The sequence below is a fragment of the Mixophyes fleayi genome, chromosome 2 (assembly GCF_038048845.1).
Source record: "Mixophyes fleayi isolate aMixFle1 chromosome 2, aMixFle1.hap1, whole genome shotgun sequence".
NCBI classification, from domain to species: Eukaryota; Metazoa; Chordata; class Amphibia; order Anura; family Limnodynastidae; genus Mixophyes; species Mixophyes fleayi.
The window spans coordinates 157,259,459-157,278,756 of record NC_134403.1 but is presented as its reverse complement, the minus strand read 5'-3'; the positions used below and the strand labels follow the sequence as shown (position 1 = coordinate 157,278,756).

General features: G+C 39.2%; 1 protein-coding gene across 1 annotated transcript in view; it reads left to right on the top strand.

Moving 5' to 3' along the window:
- CFAP47 (cilia and flagella associated protein 47) overlaps positions 1–19,298 on the top strand; it is a 402,255-nt gene that overhangs the window by 298,799 nt on the left and 84,158 nt on the right. Inside the window, exons 52-55 of the mRNA XM_075200313.1 lie at positions 4,527–4,702; positions 9,327–9,434; positions 10,153–10,264; positions 15,091–15,195. Of these exons, the coding sequence (XP_075056414.1) occupies positions 4,527–4,702; positions 9,327–9,434; positions 10,153–10,264; positions 15,091–15,195 (501 nt within the window). The remainder of the gene's footprint in view (positions 1–4,526; positions 4,703–9,326; positions 9,435–10,152; positions 10,265–15,090; positions 15,196–19,298) is intronic.

The following is a 19,298-nucleotide window of genomic DNA, read 5'->3' as shown; positions in this document are numbered from 1 at the left end:
TAAACATTTTTGAATAGAAATGTGGTTGAACAAAAGTCAAATAAAAATTAGAATGCACACAGGAGGTTGGATGGATAGCAGATAATGTAGTCTGTGGAGACCAATCTGCTTTTGAGGTTCTGTCCACTTTCCAGACTTTCACAACACAGATTCCACAAAAATACATAAGTTTTCTGTTTCTCTTTTATTCCTGTTTATCTTAAGAAACTTGCTTGTAGTGGTATTTGTGTGTCCTTCTTTTACATTATACTTTGTGACTTTCTTTGTAATATTTAACTCCATTTAAACGTTCTGTCTCCTTGTTCTTAAAGGATTCACTTGTCAGTTAGGCATGGTTGAAATGCTACATTTAAGGCAGATAATTGTTTGATAAGCAATAACTATGATTAAATTAGGATGCGATTATATTTTTAGATACGTTAGGAAGTAACTGAGGACTTCCTCAAAGTGTCTACTTTGGCGCCAAATCTTAGTGGTGGCAGATCTAGATAGTTAATAGTGAGTGTGATTTATAATTTTGGGGAAGTTCAATCTTTTCTAAATACACAAGAAACTTGGGGGTTAATGTATTAACCTCTGGATTGTTGAACGCCCGCGAGTTCGCCGTCTTCAGCGCTTAAATTTAAAGCGGTGCTGCCTTGTAAAGGGAAACTTCCCTTTACAAGGCAGCGCCACCTTAAATTTAAGCGCTGAAGACACCGAAATCGCGGGAGTTCAAGAATCCGGAGATTAATACATTTACCCCTTGGTCGCTTGCTCTTTCAATTACTATCCGTGTGTGATGAGTAGCTCACACAAAGCAAACCACCAGTTCGGTGGGTAGTGTATAAAGCTGACTGCCAATTATTATTATTATTATTATTATCATTTATTTGTTAGGCGCCATAAGGTATCCGCAGCGCCGCACACAGTACTAACAGTAGACTATACAGGGTGAAACCATACAGAACAATGAGCAAAAAGTACCAATACTTCAGAAACTCCGGCCAGTCATATGCAGTAAAGACGGAGCGGAAGAACAGGTATGGAGACAGGAGGGGAGGGGGCCCTGCTCATACGAGCTTACATCCTAAGGGAGGGTAAACAGACCAGGCACAAGAGGAGCCAGTTGAGGCAAGAGGAGAGAAGGGAGGATGAGCTAAAGGGAGGAGATGGGGGTTAAGTAGATGGTTCGTAGGCTTTGAGGAAGAGGTGAGTTTTGAGTGCACGTTTGAAGGGTAGGAGAGAGACGGATAGAACGAGGGAGGTCATTCCAGAGAAGGGGGGCTGCACGGGCAGGAGTGTGAATGGAGAGTAGGTTAGAGATATAAGGGGCAGTAGAGTTGGAGAGAGCCTTGTAAGTGGTGGTGAGGAGTTTGAAAAGGATTCTGTAGGAGAAGGGGAGCCAGTGTAAGGCAAGGCAGAGAGCGGAGGCAGAGGAGGAGCGGCGTGAGAGGAAGATGAGTCCTGGGCCGCATTGAGTATAGAGCGGAGGGGGGAGAGATGAGAGTGGGGGAGGCCAGTGAGGAGGAGGTTACAATAATCGAGGCGGGAGATGATGAGTGCATGGATGATAGTTTTGGCGGCATCCTGAGAGAGAGAAGGATGGATGCGGGCGATGTTGCGTAGTTGGAAGCGACAGGCTTGGGCAAGGGAATGAATGTGGGGGGCAAAAGAGAGAGAGGAGTCGAGGGTGACACCCAGGCAGCGAAGTGGGGTGACAGAGGAGATGGTGGTGTTATTGACGACAATAGAGAGGTCATGGTGGGATGGGAGTCTGGGCGGAGGAAAGACAATGAGTTCAGTTTTAGAGATATTGATTTTGAGAAAGCGCTCGGACATCCAGGAGGAGATGGCGGAGAGGCAGTCGGATACCCGAGCGAGGAGGGTGGAGGAAAGATCAGGAGAGGAGATATAGAGTTGAATGTCGTCAGCATAAAGGTGATACTGAAGACCGAAGGAGGAGATGAGAGCACCAAGGGAGGATGTGTAGAGCGAAAAGAGTAGAGGGCCAAGAACAGAGCCCTGCGGGACTCCTACGGGGAGAGGGTAGGGGGAGGAGGAAGAACCAGACGTGGACACAGAGAAGACACGATTAGCGAGGTATGAGGCGAACCTGGCATGGATAGAGCCAGAGAGGCCGAGAGAGAGAAGAGTTTGCAGCAGGAGGGGGTGGTCCACGGTGTCAAAGGCTGCAGAGAGGTCAAGGAGGATGAGAACGGAGAAGTGACCCTTGAATTTGGCTGATAGGAGATCATTAGTAACCTTGGCCAGGGCAGTTTCAGTAGAATGGAGGGGGCGGTAGCCAGATTGGAGAGGGTCAAGGAGGGAATTATCCGTGAGGTGCCTGGTTGCAGACATATCGCTCAAGTAATTTGGAGGCATAGGGGAGAAGAGAGAGAGGGCGATAATTAGCAAGAGAGCTGGGGTCAAGATTGGGTTTTTTGAGGATAGGAGAGATAAGAGCGTGTTTAAAAGAGGAGGGTACTACACCAGAGGAGAGTGATAGGTTGAAAAGGTGTGCTAGGTAAGAGCAGGCAGTAGGAGAAAGAGAGCGATGGAGGTGAGAGGGGATGGGATCAAGAGGGCAGGTAGAGGGTGGAGAGGAAAGAATAAGGGAGCGAACTTCTTCACCGGTTGTAGGGCTGAAGGAGCACCAGAGTTTGGTGATGGGGGGAGGTGAAGCGATGAGGGTGGCGGGAGAAGGGGAGGAGATGTTCAGTCTGATGGCCTCAATTTTGGAAGAGAAGAAAGTGGTGAAGGCAGAAGCGGAGAGGGAAGGCGGGACAGAGGGGGGAGGGGGGGAGAGGAGGGAGCTGAAGGTGGCAAAGAGGCGGAGGGGATTGGAGGACTGAGAAGAAATGAGGGACTTAAAGAAGGATTGTTTAGCGAGGGAGAGGGCAGAGGAGAAAGAAAAGAGTATGAATTTAAAGTGGAGGAAGTCAGCCAGGGAGCGAGATTTCCTCCAGAGGCGTTCAGCAGTGCAAAGCATCTTTGGAGATCGCGGGTGAGTTTTGAGTGCCAGGGTTGGGGAATAATGCGGCGTCGGCGGATAGAAGAGGCCGGGGCAACAGCGTCCAGGGCAGTGGTGAGGGAGTGATTGTAGAGAGAGGAGGCCTGGTCGGGACAGGCCAGGGAGGGGATGGGTGAAAGGAGAGTTTCGAGAGAGGAGGAGAAGGAGGTGGGGTCAATAGCATCCAGGTTACGTCTAGTGAGTGTGGCTTTGGGCGAGGCAGGAGCAGGGGAGGAGGACAGAGTGAAGGAGAGGAGGTGGTGGTCAGATAGTGGGAAGGGAGAGTTGGAGAAGTCAGAGAGATCACAGAGATGAGAGAAGATAAGGTCAAGGGAGTGACCAAGACAGTGGGTGGGGGAAGAGGTCCACTGAGTAAGGCCTAGGGAGGAGGAAAGGGCGAGAAGTTTAATGGTGGCGGGGTCAGAACAGTTGTCAATAGGTATATTAAAGTCACCAAGTATGATGGAGGGAAGGTCAGAGGAAAGGTAGTGGGGGAGCCAGGCAGCGAAGTTGTCAAGGAAAAGGGAGGAGGGCCCTGGGGGACGGTAGATGACGGAGACACGGAGGTGGATGGGAGAGAAGAGACGGATGGAGTGTACTTCAAAGGAGGAGAAGGAGAGGGAAGGTAAAGTAGGAATGACACGAAAAGTGCAGTTAGGGGATAGGAGGAGGCCTACTCCGCCTCCTGGACGCTTGTCTGGTCTGGTGGAGTGGGTGAAGGAGAGGCCCCCGTAGGAGAGAGTGGCGGGAGAAATGGTATCAGAAGAAGTAAGCCAGGTTTCAGTGATGGCAAGAAGATTAAGAGAGTTGGAGATGAAGAGGTCATGGATGGAGGAAAGTTTGTTGCAGATGGACCTGGAGTTCCAGAGGGCACAAGAGAAAGGGAGGGAGGGTAGAGGGGAGATGCGGATGAGATTATCAGGGTTGATGGAGCGAGAGGGAGGGTGAGGGGTGGGGCAGTGAGAGTTGGGCGAGAGAAAGGGGCTAGGGGAGAGGATGGGTATAGGGTATAGGGAGGATACCAATCTACTATCTAGTGCATAAGGCAGACCCTTCTCATGGTAGCTTGTGTATAAAGCAGACTTACATCTCCAACCTGGTATCTGTTGTTAGACCTCATATCTGGTAGCTAGTGGGTTGATGTATTCCTAATCTGACGACTAGTACATGGCAAGGTACCCTTAAAAACACAATGTACTTGTCTGCCAGGCTTCCTCTTTCTCCATGTGGGAAAAGAGCTACTGAAAGTTTCCCGGATACTGATTTGTTAATAATGTTGACAGGAATCTGATTGTACAGTTTCCTGTCTGACACTTTTAATAATTTGAATACTGGGTGCTGTCAGCTAGTTATAACTGATACCATCCAGCTGCTCTAAAATGAAAACAAAAGTGGGATCAAGCACTACCAACGTTTATACTGCTGGGCCTTTCCTTCAACAACCAATCAATTTATTTTGAACAGAATGTCGCATTTACATATTTTGAAAAGTTTTATGAGAATCTTTATTTGTTATGGGTTTTTTTCTCTCCAGAAAACGGTTGGGATAAATATTCCAATTACGAATCCTACAATGGATATTCTTCATTTTCATGTACTGGTGAATGGCGCTGGAATTTCTGGGGATGAGAGTTTCATTCTACAGCCAAGAGAAACTTTTCCGTATTTGGCAAAGTTTTCCCCAACTAAAACAGGGATTTCTAATGGAAGGTAAGTTAAATTCCTGTAGTGGAATAACTTATAACAAAATATCATTGAGTTGTAACATCCAAGTTGTGCTTTGAAGAGGATTATAGTATATGACTTGACTGAGTAAAAAGAAAATGTTATAAAGTGTTACATCTCAATAATTATTTTTTGGAATTAGTGATTTGCTGTGTTCCCTGAAAACGCATTTTAATTTTTCTACCTAGGGAATTTATTTAGCTATATTTTGTTTTTATGGCTCGTTTTGGTAGGATATTGTAAACATTTTATGTAGCTTATACTGTATATAGGAATGTTTTTATTTTACAAACTGTTTATCTTGAGCAATATGTGATGTGTCTTTTCTATTTCCAGTACTTCTAAATCTAATGTAACCAAGATCTAATGGCACTTGACATGCTGGTTTACACTGGGTCCTCCACTGATACTTGTCAGATTGATGGTTGCTCACTGGAGAGAACCACTTGGCTGGGATAGCTATCAGAGAAGCACCACGACCTGCCAAGACAATTAGGTGTATATTTACTAAACTGCTTGTTTGAAAAGTGGAGATGTTGCCTATAGCAATCAATCTGATTTTAGCTATCATTTATTTAGTACATTCTACAAAATGATAGCTAGAATATAATTGGTTGCTATAGGCAACATCTCCACTTTTTCGTACCCACAGTTTAGAAAACATGCCCTTTAGTCTTCAGATTACAGTTTGCGAGTAATTGCATTAAAGTCAAATAGTTGAAAAAGGTAAAATCGTTAGAAACAAAGCTGATGTTCAAGGGTTGGAGAATGTAGAATCGTGAGGTACGAAGCCAAAGTTGATAAAGTTAAACAAAGCATAAATGATTGGTAGCATTGAGGGCCTTATAAAGACTGCATACAGATTAGGTCTCTTTGTCACCTGTAGTTGGTATTACAGTGGATCCTCCCAATGCTCCCCTCCCTGCTTTAGTATCAGACTTCGAATGCAACCCTCCAGGCTTGACCTTTCTAGTGCACCAAGTACTGCATTCCTCTTTCGGATCTCCTAAAGTCAATGATTGAATGTATGACACTTTCCTTGTGGCTCCATATCTCTACTGTGAGATGAAGAACACTTTTTTATCTTGGAGAAGCTTACTTCACCACTGGATTCAGAAGGGAAAAGTGAGAGGCTGGGTGGATTGTATTATACTGGATTTATCTGCTCGGACAGATTTACTAAGACCCCAATTTCAATGATGGCATCTTCAGAGTGATGTTGCATATGGAACCACAATTTCTCCCCTACTGAGAATGCTGGCCCATGCCTTCTCTTTTGGTCTGCAAACCTATTTTGTTAACTACAACTTTCTTCAGCTGCTCTTGCAGCCACTCCAAAAGTCACTGGAGATCCTGTACATGCATATATGCACAAAGGGACCCCAGAGGGACAATTGAAGATAGGATGCCCACGTGATAGCAACCATGATTAAGGTAAATACCCAGTGGAGTGCTGTACCAGGTTGAACCTTGAGAACTCTACCCATGCAAGAAATTCACACTAGTCATCCTGGGCTTCTGAGACAAAGCACCATATAAACTGCTTGAGGGATTAGTTTGTAAGATCTGTCTGTCTGTTCAAATGGAGGTAGTACCTAGACAAGAAGTGAAGTGTTATTCCCAGCCACTTTCAAAAGATCCTCTCCATGAACTGGACCCCTTGGTCTTTGCCAGGGGTCTTCTAGGTGTCCGTGCAGCCAGAAGACCCCTTTAGTGAAGAAATCAGAGAGTTGTAGTGTTAATAGCAGTTTCTCCAAGGCCGTGAAGTGGACTTGCTTGGAGAAGAGAACCACTAACACCAAGATGGTGGTTTTGCCTTTGGGTGTGGGGAGGTCAGTGATGAAATCCATGGATAAAATGGGTCCATGTGGAATGAACAGGGAGAATAGGGCATCAGGAGCATGGAGGACAGGGTCCGTGGCACCTGGATGCATACAACAGTAGTGCAAGATTGGATGAAGGAGGCTACATCATTCCTTACAGTTAGACCCCAGAATTCATGGAGGACCAAATCAATGTTTTTCCTGATACCGGAATACCCTACCAATCGTGAATTGTATTCCCATTGTCAGGACTGCCAGCTGACTGCCAAAATGGATAAAACGTTTGCTTTTGGGTGCCTTCAACACCTTGGTGAGTGCTACTATTTTGACCTATATCTTGTCCAGCAACTCTGATGTCTTCAAGTCCGGAAGTATAATGAATTCGCCGTCCATGATGGATTGTGCACAAAAGAACTGTTGGGAGAGTGCTTCAGCCATGATGTTGCTGGATCCAGGCCAGTGTGTTATGAAGAAGTCAAACCTATTTAGGAATAATGCTCACTTTGCCTGCTGAGAGTTCAAACTATTCTACTTAAATTTCCTTCAGGTTCACTGAGGATAGAGAGAGGGAATCTTGCCTCCTCCAGAAGCTGCCTCCACTCAGTGAAGCAATGATAATGACAGCAACTTCCAGTTTACCACGACATACTTCACTTTGGCGGAGGCAAACCACTTTGAAAAAGAAGCATAGTTAAAGAATGTCCATGTCATCGGTTTGGGAAATCACAGGATTGCTCCACTTTCAGATGCATCAATAGTGTATCGTCAGGATACCAGAATATGGTTATAGAGGTGAACAGACGTTTCATGTCAAAAACCTGTTGTGCCAGCTAGTGCTTGTGTCCTTAGTAGTCCCCTGTTGGTCAAGGCAGTTATTTAGCTAGCAACTGTTGAGAAATTTCGAATAAAATGTCCAAAGAGTTTGCTAAACCCTACATTACTCTGATTTTCCTTGATTCCTTTGGGTACTGAGCTCTTAAGCAGAGTTTGTTAGGTCCCAGTTCTAAGCCCTGTTCTGAAATCATGTGTTCCAGGAAGCTCATTTTGGACTGAAACATTATTGCAGCTTGGAAAATAGTTGATTATCTGTGATCCTCTGCAATATCTCTCACATGGTTGTGATGTTCCTCAAGCATGCTGGAGAAAATGGGGATATCATCCAGGTGGATGAGGACTCATGTATTCAGTAGGCCCCTAAAGAAGTGATTCACATATCCATGGAAGCTGAATGACATGACCCTGTATTCATAGTGGCCATCCTTTGTGTTAAATGCTGTCTTACATTCCTCGCTTCCTGGTCACAGATCAGGTTATAAGTGTCTTGCAGATCCAATTTGTCAAGTCTGTGGCCTGAAAAGGTCAAAGATCATTGGGAAGATGTACCAGTTCTTGATGGCGATTTTGTTGGTCCTTCAGTCAATGGTGGATCTAAGGGAACCATCTTTCTTTGTCACAAAGAACCCTGCAGCAGCCTGGGAACTGGACTCCATGATGAAATTTCATTTCAAGTTCTAATTGACTTAACTTTTAGCAAAATGCTGTTTGCATGAAAAACAATTTGCAGTTGTCAGTGTTGACAGTCACTGCCATCTGTCATCTCTAGCTTGCATTGTGGCTGATTCGCACAATGCTTATTCCTACCAACCCCAGTCCACAGGCTTCTGTCACCTGAGGTCACCATATTGCACCTTCCATATTGTGGAAACACATACTTCTCTCTTTTATGTCTTCTACCGTCTTGTTCTCCTTATTTATTGAGTTTGGGGAGTTTATGTAACATACCAAGTTGTTATCCAATTCTTATATGTGTGTGTGTGTGTGTGTGTGTGTGTGTGTATATGTATGTATATATAATATATATATATATATATATATATATATATATATATATATATGTACATGTATATATATTTGTGTATGTTTGTATGTATATATATTATTATTATATTGGTGTATGTGTATATCTTTCTATAAATATATTTTACTACTTACTTCAAAGTGTGTTTTTATTCCATTATTTAAATAAGACATTTCTGCTTCTGGTTTATTTCTTTGCTGTCACAATAATGTCACAATAAATATTTAAATGCAATGTTAATTTATGCTGAATAGGCCATTTAACATGCAAACATAATTAAATAGTCACAGTGACATTCACAATTTGCCATGGCAAATTGTGTCCTATATTTGGTGTTATGACAACTGACCAGCTTTCTAGGAGGCATGATCTGTCACTCTGTTTACAGTTATTAATGCTTGTTTTATTTGCTTATACTGCATGCATTGCACTCTTTTGTAAGGCACATGAGTATGATTACTTGATTTTAGTTGAATTCACAGTTTGAATTGATAGAGTTGTTACTTAGACAAGGTTGCTTCTCCCAGGTAGAGATTGAAAAAGAAGATAACTAAAGTGTTCAGATGTTTTAAAAAATATTAATAAATTATCTAACGTACTTATTTTTTTTTAATCTTAACTGCTTTCCCCTGTTTCCCTCCTCCCTTGACACTGTATCTATCACACTTGAATTGTAGATCACATTGGCCTGGTGGTCTATAACTCTACGTCCTCTTGTAGGATGTCAAACACATAACTGCTGCCTTTAGTTACAGCTGACAGTAGGCAGTCCCCATACTCATGTATTTTGTATAAATAGAAACTGCTGCATAAACAGTGGTGGGTGGGTATTGCTTTTTGCTGTATAATTTATACAGAGAGACTGAAATGTTATGCTCCAAGCATTCAGGATATATACATATCTTTTACCTTTCCATTTTTTTCCCAGTGTAATTTTCCAATGTGATGTATTTGGAGAATTTTGGTATGCTTTACAGCTGACATCAGAGAAACCAGCAGCTGTTACAATCCCTGAAGTACTCTGTGAACTTGGGAAGTTAGTATCGTTTACAATGTACCTTCAATTAAGTTGCATATTATTGTATCTTATTGCTTGAAAACTGCTTAATTGTGTTATATTAATAAAAAATATTGTAAATTGCCTGGTCCAGTCACAGTTCCTTAAATTAACTTATTGTGTAGCCCCTGCCAATGTTTAGCTCATTCAAATTATTGATATTTATAAACCATTAAATGTGCAGTTTAAGCCCTTATCTAATTGTATATACAATACGAGTAGGGTTTTGTCGCTTTAGACTGAAGTTGTCTTTTGTTTTATAAATGTCCACTCAGAATAGATTTTAGACAAGATGACATTAGAGTTTACCTACTCTTTACAATATCCAGCAGCTTAGGTCTGCCATCTCTCCTCTCCAGATGCCTCTGCCTTCTGCCCCCCAACAATTAGAGTCTCTTCTCATTTCCCAGTTTGGCTTTTTTAATGCTTCTGGTGCTTGTTGACAGAAAACGTCATGTTACGATACAATAGACTCTGCAGAGGAAATTAGGAAAAATCATAACTTTTTTTTCAGTAAAGTATTCCAGTTTAAACTATCTGCTTTAGATGTAATTGTGTCCTGTTCTTTTTAAGTTCAGAATATAAGCAGTTTTATAGAAGCTTTTTTTCCTTATTTGACATTTTGATAACCCGTTTTTTAATGGATTTTTTTAAAATATTCACAAGTTATGAGGATTTCTAACTTAACATCTTGCAGATGGACTCGACTCACTATTCCACTATCTAATCCTACAAAAGAAACCTATGATTTGCACACTATCAATAATAACCCAGAACACTTCTTGGTGGATGTGGGTTGCAGTAAACCAGTAAGTTAAAATACTTCCTAAAGAGCTATAGTCAGAAATCATGTTACTTCATGTCAAAATATGCTCTTGTGAAACTGTTATAATGATCTGTTCAACAGCACTGATCATCATCATCATCATCATCATCAACATTTAGTTATGTTTGTTTTACTGTATTTTTAAAATATTCTGCTTCCATTGCTTGCTATTTATTTAATCTCAAACTGTTTAATATTGAAGGATATCTACCTTATCATGACAATGTGTATAAATATCCAATGTTACAGTGTCAAGTAAACAGGGCAAAAAGTCACTAGTAGTGATGTAACTAACCCAGTTGTGACGGTTGTAATTGTAACCGGTTCCCAAAGCAGAGGTTCAGGTGTCTCAAGCTATAAGGCGGCAGCTGTTAATGATGCCTTGGGATTTAGAGTTAGGGCCAGGAAGTGCCAATTGATTCCTGGCACTCATCTTTCAATGTTAATAGTGAACACTTATATGCACATTGCAGAAGCGCAGTGCCCAGTTAAGCAGATATGGGGATTGATAGTAAAATTTGGTGGTACAGCTGTGTAGTGATGTCATTGTACACTTGCAGTATTTTTTAATGGGGATGTCACCAAGGTCCAGGGCTCCATGCCTCTGTAGTTAAAGACATGCCTAGTCTCTAGAGCTAGCTAGATATTACTTATGGTCATGGTGAACATTATTCCTCCGGTATCCAAGCCATTCATGAGAACAGTGATGTTCTGCACTCCAGTAGTGTTCCTTTGCGCTGAAAAGTAGCTCCATGTTGTGATTGTTTACAGTGATGTTTGGTTTCAGTATTGATCCTCTTTATAGGTGGCAATCCACAAAGAAAGGACTTTGAAATAAACTCTACCTACAGCTGAAAAGCACATCATTGGACGTACAGTAAAATATATAAATATAAATCCAATTATTTGCAATTCTGTAAGAATGTAAAATAATATTAAAATGAGTAAACTTAAATACTAAGGAATAAATAGCCATCTAAAGTTTGATCTAAGTCACTGACTTTGAGCAAATCCATTTATTCATGTTCTTCCTTAGTTTTAATGCATACATAAATTCATCTTTTAAAGAAACCAAAGGAAGCGTTTAATTTATATGACATATTTGTGTAATTGTATCCAAAAAAATGCATCATCATGTACTAGGGATGATATATCATTGCCAGGTTGTAGAATCTAGTAACCATCTTTTAATAGGCATACGTGTTTATAACTGTATAAATAAATATATATATATATATATATATATATATATATATATATATATATACCCGCTGTGTGGGTCTGATGTGTAGTTTGTAGCAGATTTGCAAATTATTTGGTAAATAGATGGACCAATAATGCAATTTAGAAAACAACATTTGTTGTTTAGTTGCATTGTTGTTATGTCGTGTTGTGACAAGATTTCCTTCCAGCAGTCAAATAATTGCTTACAATCAAAAAATTATGGCTTCAATATTTGTCGCATTGTCGTGTTGTCACTATGTAGTAATAGGTTACATTTTCAAAACTAAATAATTATGTAAGATTTGACTGCTTTACCTTGAGAGCTGTGGAAGATATTCACCAACAAACAAATTAAAAAGCAAACAAACTTCTTCCTATCTATCTATCTATCTATCTATCTATCTATCTATATATATATATATATATATATATATATATATATATATATATATATATTATTCATCATGCATGCTATCTGTCTGTACAGTTCTCAGAATACTGCTTCAGATCCACTCTCGCTTCACAAGTCATTTACATAGTAATGAATTTGAATTAATTGTCATGACTTTTAACTTCTGCATATTGCAAATGAACTGTCCAGAGAGTTACAAATGTCCCCAGTTTCTTCTAGTGTGTCTAGTTCATTAAGTGTGGCTAAAATGTAACTGGTGGTACGGTTGATATACAATGGAAAGATGCTTTGAAAAGTCAGTTCATCATTTTCTTTTTTAAGATTTAGTTGTGGGTTGAAACTAGAAATTATATTTCTTGAACAAAAAGTTGTTATTTGCTTCAGAAAATTATAACTGACTGCCTAATACAGCTAGACTAAAATATGTAATGGGGAATAAACAAAAGAAAATCTTTTAATTCCAGTTGGTCGAATAAAGAGATTGTGTGTTATGGACAATACGTACTGGAATGTTCGTCTCATAATTTTGTACAGAAAACATTCGCTAACCTCCACTCACTTTTCTTTCTAGCTAAGTTCTAGCTTACAATCCCAAAATCTCCAGAATAGAGAAATTGAATCATTGACTAAAAAGGCTCATTTTGAGCATTATTTATAGTATTAATTAAAATATGTGTACTGTATAAAATATATTTTTTCCGCTGAACAGCAGCCCCTTGTATCCGGGTTACCTGATGGACCTTTCATGCACCAGTCTGAAACTGAATGTCAAATAATAGATGCTGGCGTCAGTCACCAGTATATCACATAATTTTTGCATTTGCAAAAGCACAATGTCTGCTGCTGCATAATTGCCAAATTAGCATCTATGTGGAAAAAAATATACCTTTGCAGATGCACAATATACTTGACTGGCCAATAGACAGATTGGGATGCACAGAAGACATGACTAAGTAGCGGAAATGTTGGCACAGATGCAGAGCAAACTGAGGAAACAATTGAGGCTTTGCAACCTTCAGGTTTAGATGATTTATGAATGAGCTCACTGTGTATGCTTAGAGGAATGCTGTGTGATTGAGGGCAGTGTGCATTTGTTTCAAATGTACTGTACATTAATATTGCTTTCAAGTTGTGCAGTAATAGATCTCTAAAATACAAACAAATGCTTGGGATGCAAAAACAAATGATAAAAACAATGTAAGTGAAATATTAAAGTAAAGAGAAGAGAGAATTGACTAGGTGTTATAAGGGCAAAAGTGGAAGTATCTAGGAGGTTGAGGTTCAATAAATCAACGACGGAGGAACAGATCAAAACGTAAGGTACTTATCAGGACTTACCCATTTTAGTAAATTATGTTTTGTATTGGGAGATGGTATTATTGTGGCCTATCCATATTCCAGAGAGGGAGCTCTAACCATTTTTTTGTTTTTTTTGGCAACCAAGTTGCAGTCCTGGAAAGAGATTCATACAGTAAGATCATACTTGCCAACTCTCCCGGAATGTCCGGGAGACTCCCGGATTCCGGGTAGGTCTCCCGGACTCCCGGGAGAGTATGGCAGCCTCCCGCATCTGCCCACTTCCTAGTGAAGTCAGCAGAATTAGATAAAAAAATGCCGCGATTCTCATGGGAGGGCCAATATGGCGTGATCTGCATAGCCCCGCCCCCGAAACGCCCACCTCCCCCACGCAGCTCCCAGTCGCCGACGTTTGAAAGTTGGCAAGTGAGCGTCAAAGAATATTGCATAAAGAACACTCAAAGTGATACTTTGTAATCGAGCAATTTTAAAACAAGAGAAGGACAAATCTACAAAACCTGCCGCTGTCCCTGAAAGTTACCAACAATTGGCACCTATGCTTTTGGACTTGTTTTAGCACCGTAAACACATTAAGGGCTTAAAATAGCCACACACATTTTTCCCATCACCAGCTAAAATTGTTGTTCCGCAACCTTCTGTATCAGTTGTGACGTTTAATTGGAGGTTCATCAGTTGTTCCGCACACCTAGATTGTAAGATCATTGGGCAGGGCCATCTTTACCTTATGTTTCATGTCGTTGTATATTATTTGTTTGTATAATGATCCCTTCAATGTGCAGCACAATATGATAAATATAATAAGGCTAGTGATTTACTAACGCTGTACAAAGCTGCATGCAATCATACCAGTGAATTGGCAATTTATTGTTATCTGTCTTGTGTCAGTTAAACAATTAAAGCAAATACCTTCTTCATTGACATGGTTTAGTACAGATTTGTACAGATTTGCACATTTGAGCAAAGTTAGTAAATAATCCTCAATATAATATTCCAAAAGCATTTATGAATTTTAAGAGCTAAGGAAAACAATTAATGTAGATCATTTGACAATTAAAAGAAAACACAATGGTTTATTGGAACCCCCAAAATATGGGTTTCCAGTGGTTAGGTACCCAGGAGAGCCGTGTTTTCAATATGGTAGATTTCAATGATTATGATGTGATCACGTCATTAGAAGACAAGCACATGGCTGGATATAACTGCTGTTAGCCCTGGTGGTAGATTAATTTTAATTAGATGCATTTGCTTAATTGCAAATTAGTGCCTCTGAACACCAAGCAGATTGTATATATAAAACGGCTAATATAAAAACATACTCATGTTAGTGGGCAAGTGTGCAAACACCCATAACAACTAATCAGAGCTTAGCTTGAACTTAGATACATTAGACTTTTCATAGCTGATTGTTTGCAATGGATCATAGATTATTTGTTCTTTGTTCTTAAATAATTAATTTCCTTTATATTTTTATATTTTTCACTTTTTCAAATGATTTATTTACTATATTACTAGATTGATTCACGGTTGTCCAGCTATAAAAAGAACACATTTAGCTTTTCTGCATATGTTTTAATAAAGCTTTTGAGTTATTTACGTTATTTTCCTGTGCTTAAGGAGCCATTCTAATTTGTGAACCTTGCTTTTAGCATAATATAACACTTGGCTAGTAACTGAAGTTACTACGATCATTAAATAACATTTACAGTTGTTTATCAGTCTAGCAAGCCATGAAAGCCTAGAGTGCGCAACAATTTACTGGAGAACATTAATCATCCACACATCAACAGAAACAAATAAGAGGCCTCTTCAATCTTTACAGTACCCATGTAATCAAAACTATTCCTTTTTCTTTATAGCTTTTATTACCACCCAATGCTACCACTGAAGTGCCAGTTCAATTCTGCCCATCTGCCCTTGGCAAAGGAAATCAAAGAACGTCCATCACCTTTATAAACCCACAGGTAGGTTCTTGCAAAGAAGCAATACAGTGTCTTGATCAGATATGTATATCAATACGCAAAACAATGTAAAAATAGTATTAATTTATTTTTGTAGACATCTAGATTTTATGGGTGTTTGTTTTTATTTGTCATTGTATAGGGTTAGAGTGAGGGATTGGTGTTTTAATATCAGGCATACCCAATAGATATAAACAGCACAGTTTTTTTTCTTCATAAATGTTTCAATGTAAATCAACTCATCCATGACATTTAATTGGAGGATCATCAGTTTCCCAGATGAGGGCTTGTCAAATTTTTTTTTTCTATACACAAATCCTAATTATGCAACATTTAGTAGAATATAAACTCCCATTCAGAAATCTAGTGACACTACTTCTCTGGAAGCATCTTGCTATTAAAACTAATTTATATCTGAAATGAAAACACTTTATTTATGTCAAGTCTTCTCTAATTGGCCAGAAAAAATGATATTAGCAACATTGTTAAAAGATGGCTCAGTCTTTAACTCAGTATTTAACTCTTTTAGTCTATAATTCCTTTCTGGATTTGCTGTCCTTTATTAAATAGGGCCAAGGTATATTGTGATAGAACACTGATTAGAGAAACTAAGTGCTTAGTCATTCTTTTTGTCTGCACGTAAAACAGCAGTTTAACCACCTACTTACTGTCATTCAATCACTGTTATACGCTAAGAACACTACAGGCAGCATATAGAGCAATAATATGCTCTTAGTTTTACAGTGTATTTTTTTACTCCTACAAGGAGAGGGTACATGTATTTAATGTAAACTAAATTAAACTTAAAAAATATATAAAGAGTAGTGTGCTGAGGTGGGCTGCCGTAATTGTATGCTATTTAATTGTATTACTAGATGGCAGAGAAGCCTAATAACAAAGCAGCAATTGTGCCTTTTGGAAAGCTGGCCGGTACCCTAATTATCATATTAGTGCTGATAAACACATTGGATAAAAACATTTAATAAATGATCTTGCTAGACACAAGCATTTAATATTGGAAATATGCAGTATACTGTAAATCGATGCAGAGTGTTGATTGAAACGTGCTCCTGTGATCTCAGCCCACAATTATAAAGTAAGATGTCATTACTTGTAAGACAAAGATCAAGTCAATGGTTAAGAAAATGTGTGGCTGAATACAAGAAGCACTAACACAGAACTTGTTTTTTTTCTACCTTGGTAAATAAATATCTACTGTTTCATCTTCCAGCTGATTATTAAAGGTTGTCCCGCTGGCAGTTCTTGGCCTTTATAACCTTTTCAGTGTATGGCACTAATCTTTTAAGTCTGGGTCCTGCCATTAACATTTGCAACATACTGTTTTTCCATATCCATCTCTTGCAGCACAATGTCCAGCAAACCCACACTGACAAGTACAACAAATGTTACTTATGTGTTTAAGAGCTTATTGAAAATTATCTTTAACAATGACACAAAAAAAATCATTTTACTCTCTGCAGCTTCTAAAACAAATTTTAAGCTTAGAGGAAAATAGCATTGATTTTCCTCCCTTGATTTCCCTGATTAAATGTATCTGAACTGACAGTTCTAGCAATTTAAGCCATCTCATAGCTGGGTAGCTGACTAATCTAAAATCAACTAATGATAGTGCTTCTAGGCTGAGCTTTAACTGTTTCTGATTGTGCCTGTTTGCTGAATTGAGAGAAACTGCTCTGAGTAATCATCTGCTTCATTTGTTTCTGGTTTAAAACTGCATGAAAAGTCCTTTATAATAAAAATCTGGGATCATCTCACCATTACCCGGTCACATTTTTCATTCTAAAATAAAATCCATTTTGACAGCAAGTATCAGAATATGGATGTTAAACATTCACCTTAAACGTCTTATTACATTTAATTTCCACTCTATTTACTTGTATCTTTTTAGCACATTTTCTCAGTGAACTGTCTTCAAGTTATTTTGCTTTTATTTAAAATTATGAGCTACATAGCCCCTATAAAGCATTCCTAAAAATGAGCTTGTCTTTCTCTCTGTTGGATCCACATCTAACATGTAAAAATTATTTATGTACCACTGAATACCATCATTCAATTTTGCTGTTGTCATACCAATGTTTAGCTTATATTTTAACCTATTGAAGGCAATTATTCACTGAGCTGCTGAAGGAGGGGTGGGGGACCCGGAATTGCTGTGCCTCATAGAGATTGCAACCCCTTCATTCGTGGAAAATGAAATGTTTCTAAAGCAAAGAAGTGAAGAGACAGCTTATGCTTCTTTCCCTAGTTTAAATCTTGCATCTAGCTTAGACTTATTGGGCTACCATTGTGTAAATGGCAATAGAAATGCTTAATAGCAAACCGATGCATGGATTGATGCTGGGTTTTGCACTCTTCAAAGTTAATCTAGGGCACTGTTTCCCAACTCCAGTCCTCAGGGACCCCTAACAGTGCAGGTTTTCCAGGTCATAAGTGAAATAATTAGGACCACCTGTGGATCTTTCGAAATGTGTCCGTTAGTAATGAATACACCTGTGCTCCAGCAAAGAGATATGGAAAACATGCCCTGTTAGGGGTCCCTGAGGACTGGAGTTGGGAAACACTAATCTAGGGTATTCCAGTTGCATGACAGAAATCTATGCAAACTGGAAGGGCATATAGTGGAATTATGTGTGATAAAACCATTTCACAAGTTTCCCAAGCTTAGTAATCTTGTCCAAATGTGTATGCAATTCCTGAAAGCAATGCCTAAGTCTAAAGTGTAAGAACGGTCATTTTAATAGAGGCCACCAGAAATTGTGGTACCAAGTCAACACCTCCAAAAAAATAACTTTAAATTAGAAAATCTGGAATCTAAAGAAAATGAGCAATATTAACTTTTGGACTTTTTGGCACGATTCATGTCCGAACACAACCTGAACGTAAATTGCGTTTTAAAAAAGAGCATGAAACTTGAGCATATTTCTGACCATGTTCAAATCCAATCATATCTTGATATAAGTTTCCATTTGAATCAGGGTGTAAGTACACTATGTCTACATACTACTTGCTGTACGTAAGCAGAACAGACTGCAGTATACTCACAGGTGTATGTGCAATACAAGGTCACATCAAAAAGCATTAAAAAATTATATAAATGAACATCTCTTAGCAGTATAATCATTAATTAAAAAAAGTATACATATTTTTTATAACATTAAATACATAAATAAACATGCTTTTAATGTGTATTGTACATACAATGCCTTTTTATAGTCTATCTGATTTTCACACACTTGTTCTGTGATAGCTAGTGGCATGCATATGTGTAGTTTTTAAAACAAACCCTATGCTGTGTCAGTCGGCACTTACACCTGTCCTGTAGCTGGTGCAAATGATACAGCAGAAACCAAGCTTAATTACAAGAAAGTCAGGACTTGAATTTGCCGCATCTGTGTCGGAACGCCCTCGGCGCGCCCTTACTGTATATGGCCTATGTTACTCCTCTGCTTTCCTCCCCTATTCTGCCTCTCAAGTTGGTCATTCATAATTGCTCAATGGCATAATGACTGTTTCTGAGTGTGCGCAGAGCTATTTCACGCAAGATACGCTACGCAAATGGACTTGTGTCCGAACATGAATCAGGACCACACCTATTATGTCATATCATTATTAAATGTTAAATGAAATATGCTCATTAGCTAACACACACACACACATATATATATATATATATATATATATATATATATATATATATATATATATATATATATTATAAAAACATAACCTCCACCACAATAGTACTCTGATCACACCTTTTGAAGTTACTAATATATTCTTTATGTAATGCCACTGCCAATAGTGCTGTAACTAAAAGTCTAAGGGACACATTCAATTGACGGCGGTGAACGCCGAAAATCCCGCGCTCCAAAAATATTACCGTTAATAAATTACCAAATTAACGGTTTTTACGTGCAGGATTACCGTATTAACGGTAATATTTTTGGAGCACGGGATTTTCAGCGATCCCGCCGTCAATTGAATATGTCCCTAAAAGTTGTAAATATTACAAACATGGTTTCTTGGACTTTGTCAGATTAGATGAAAGTTATACTTAGACATTTGTTGCTGTGGAGATGGTATGT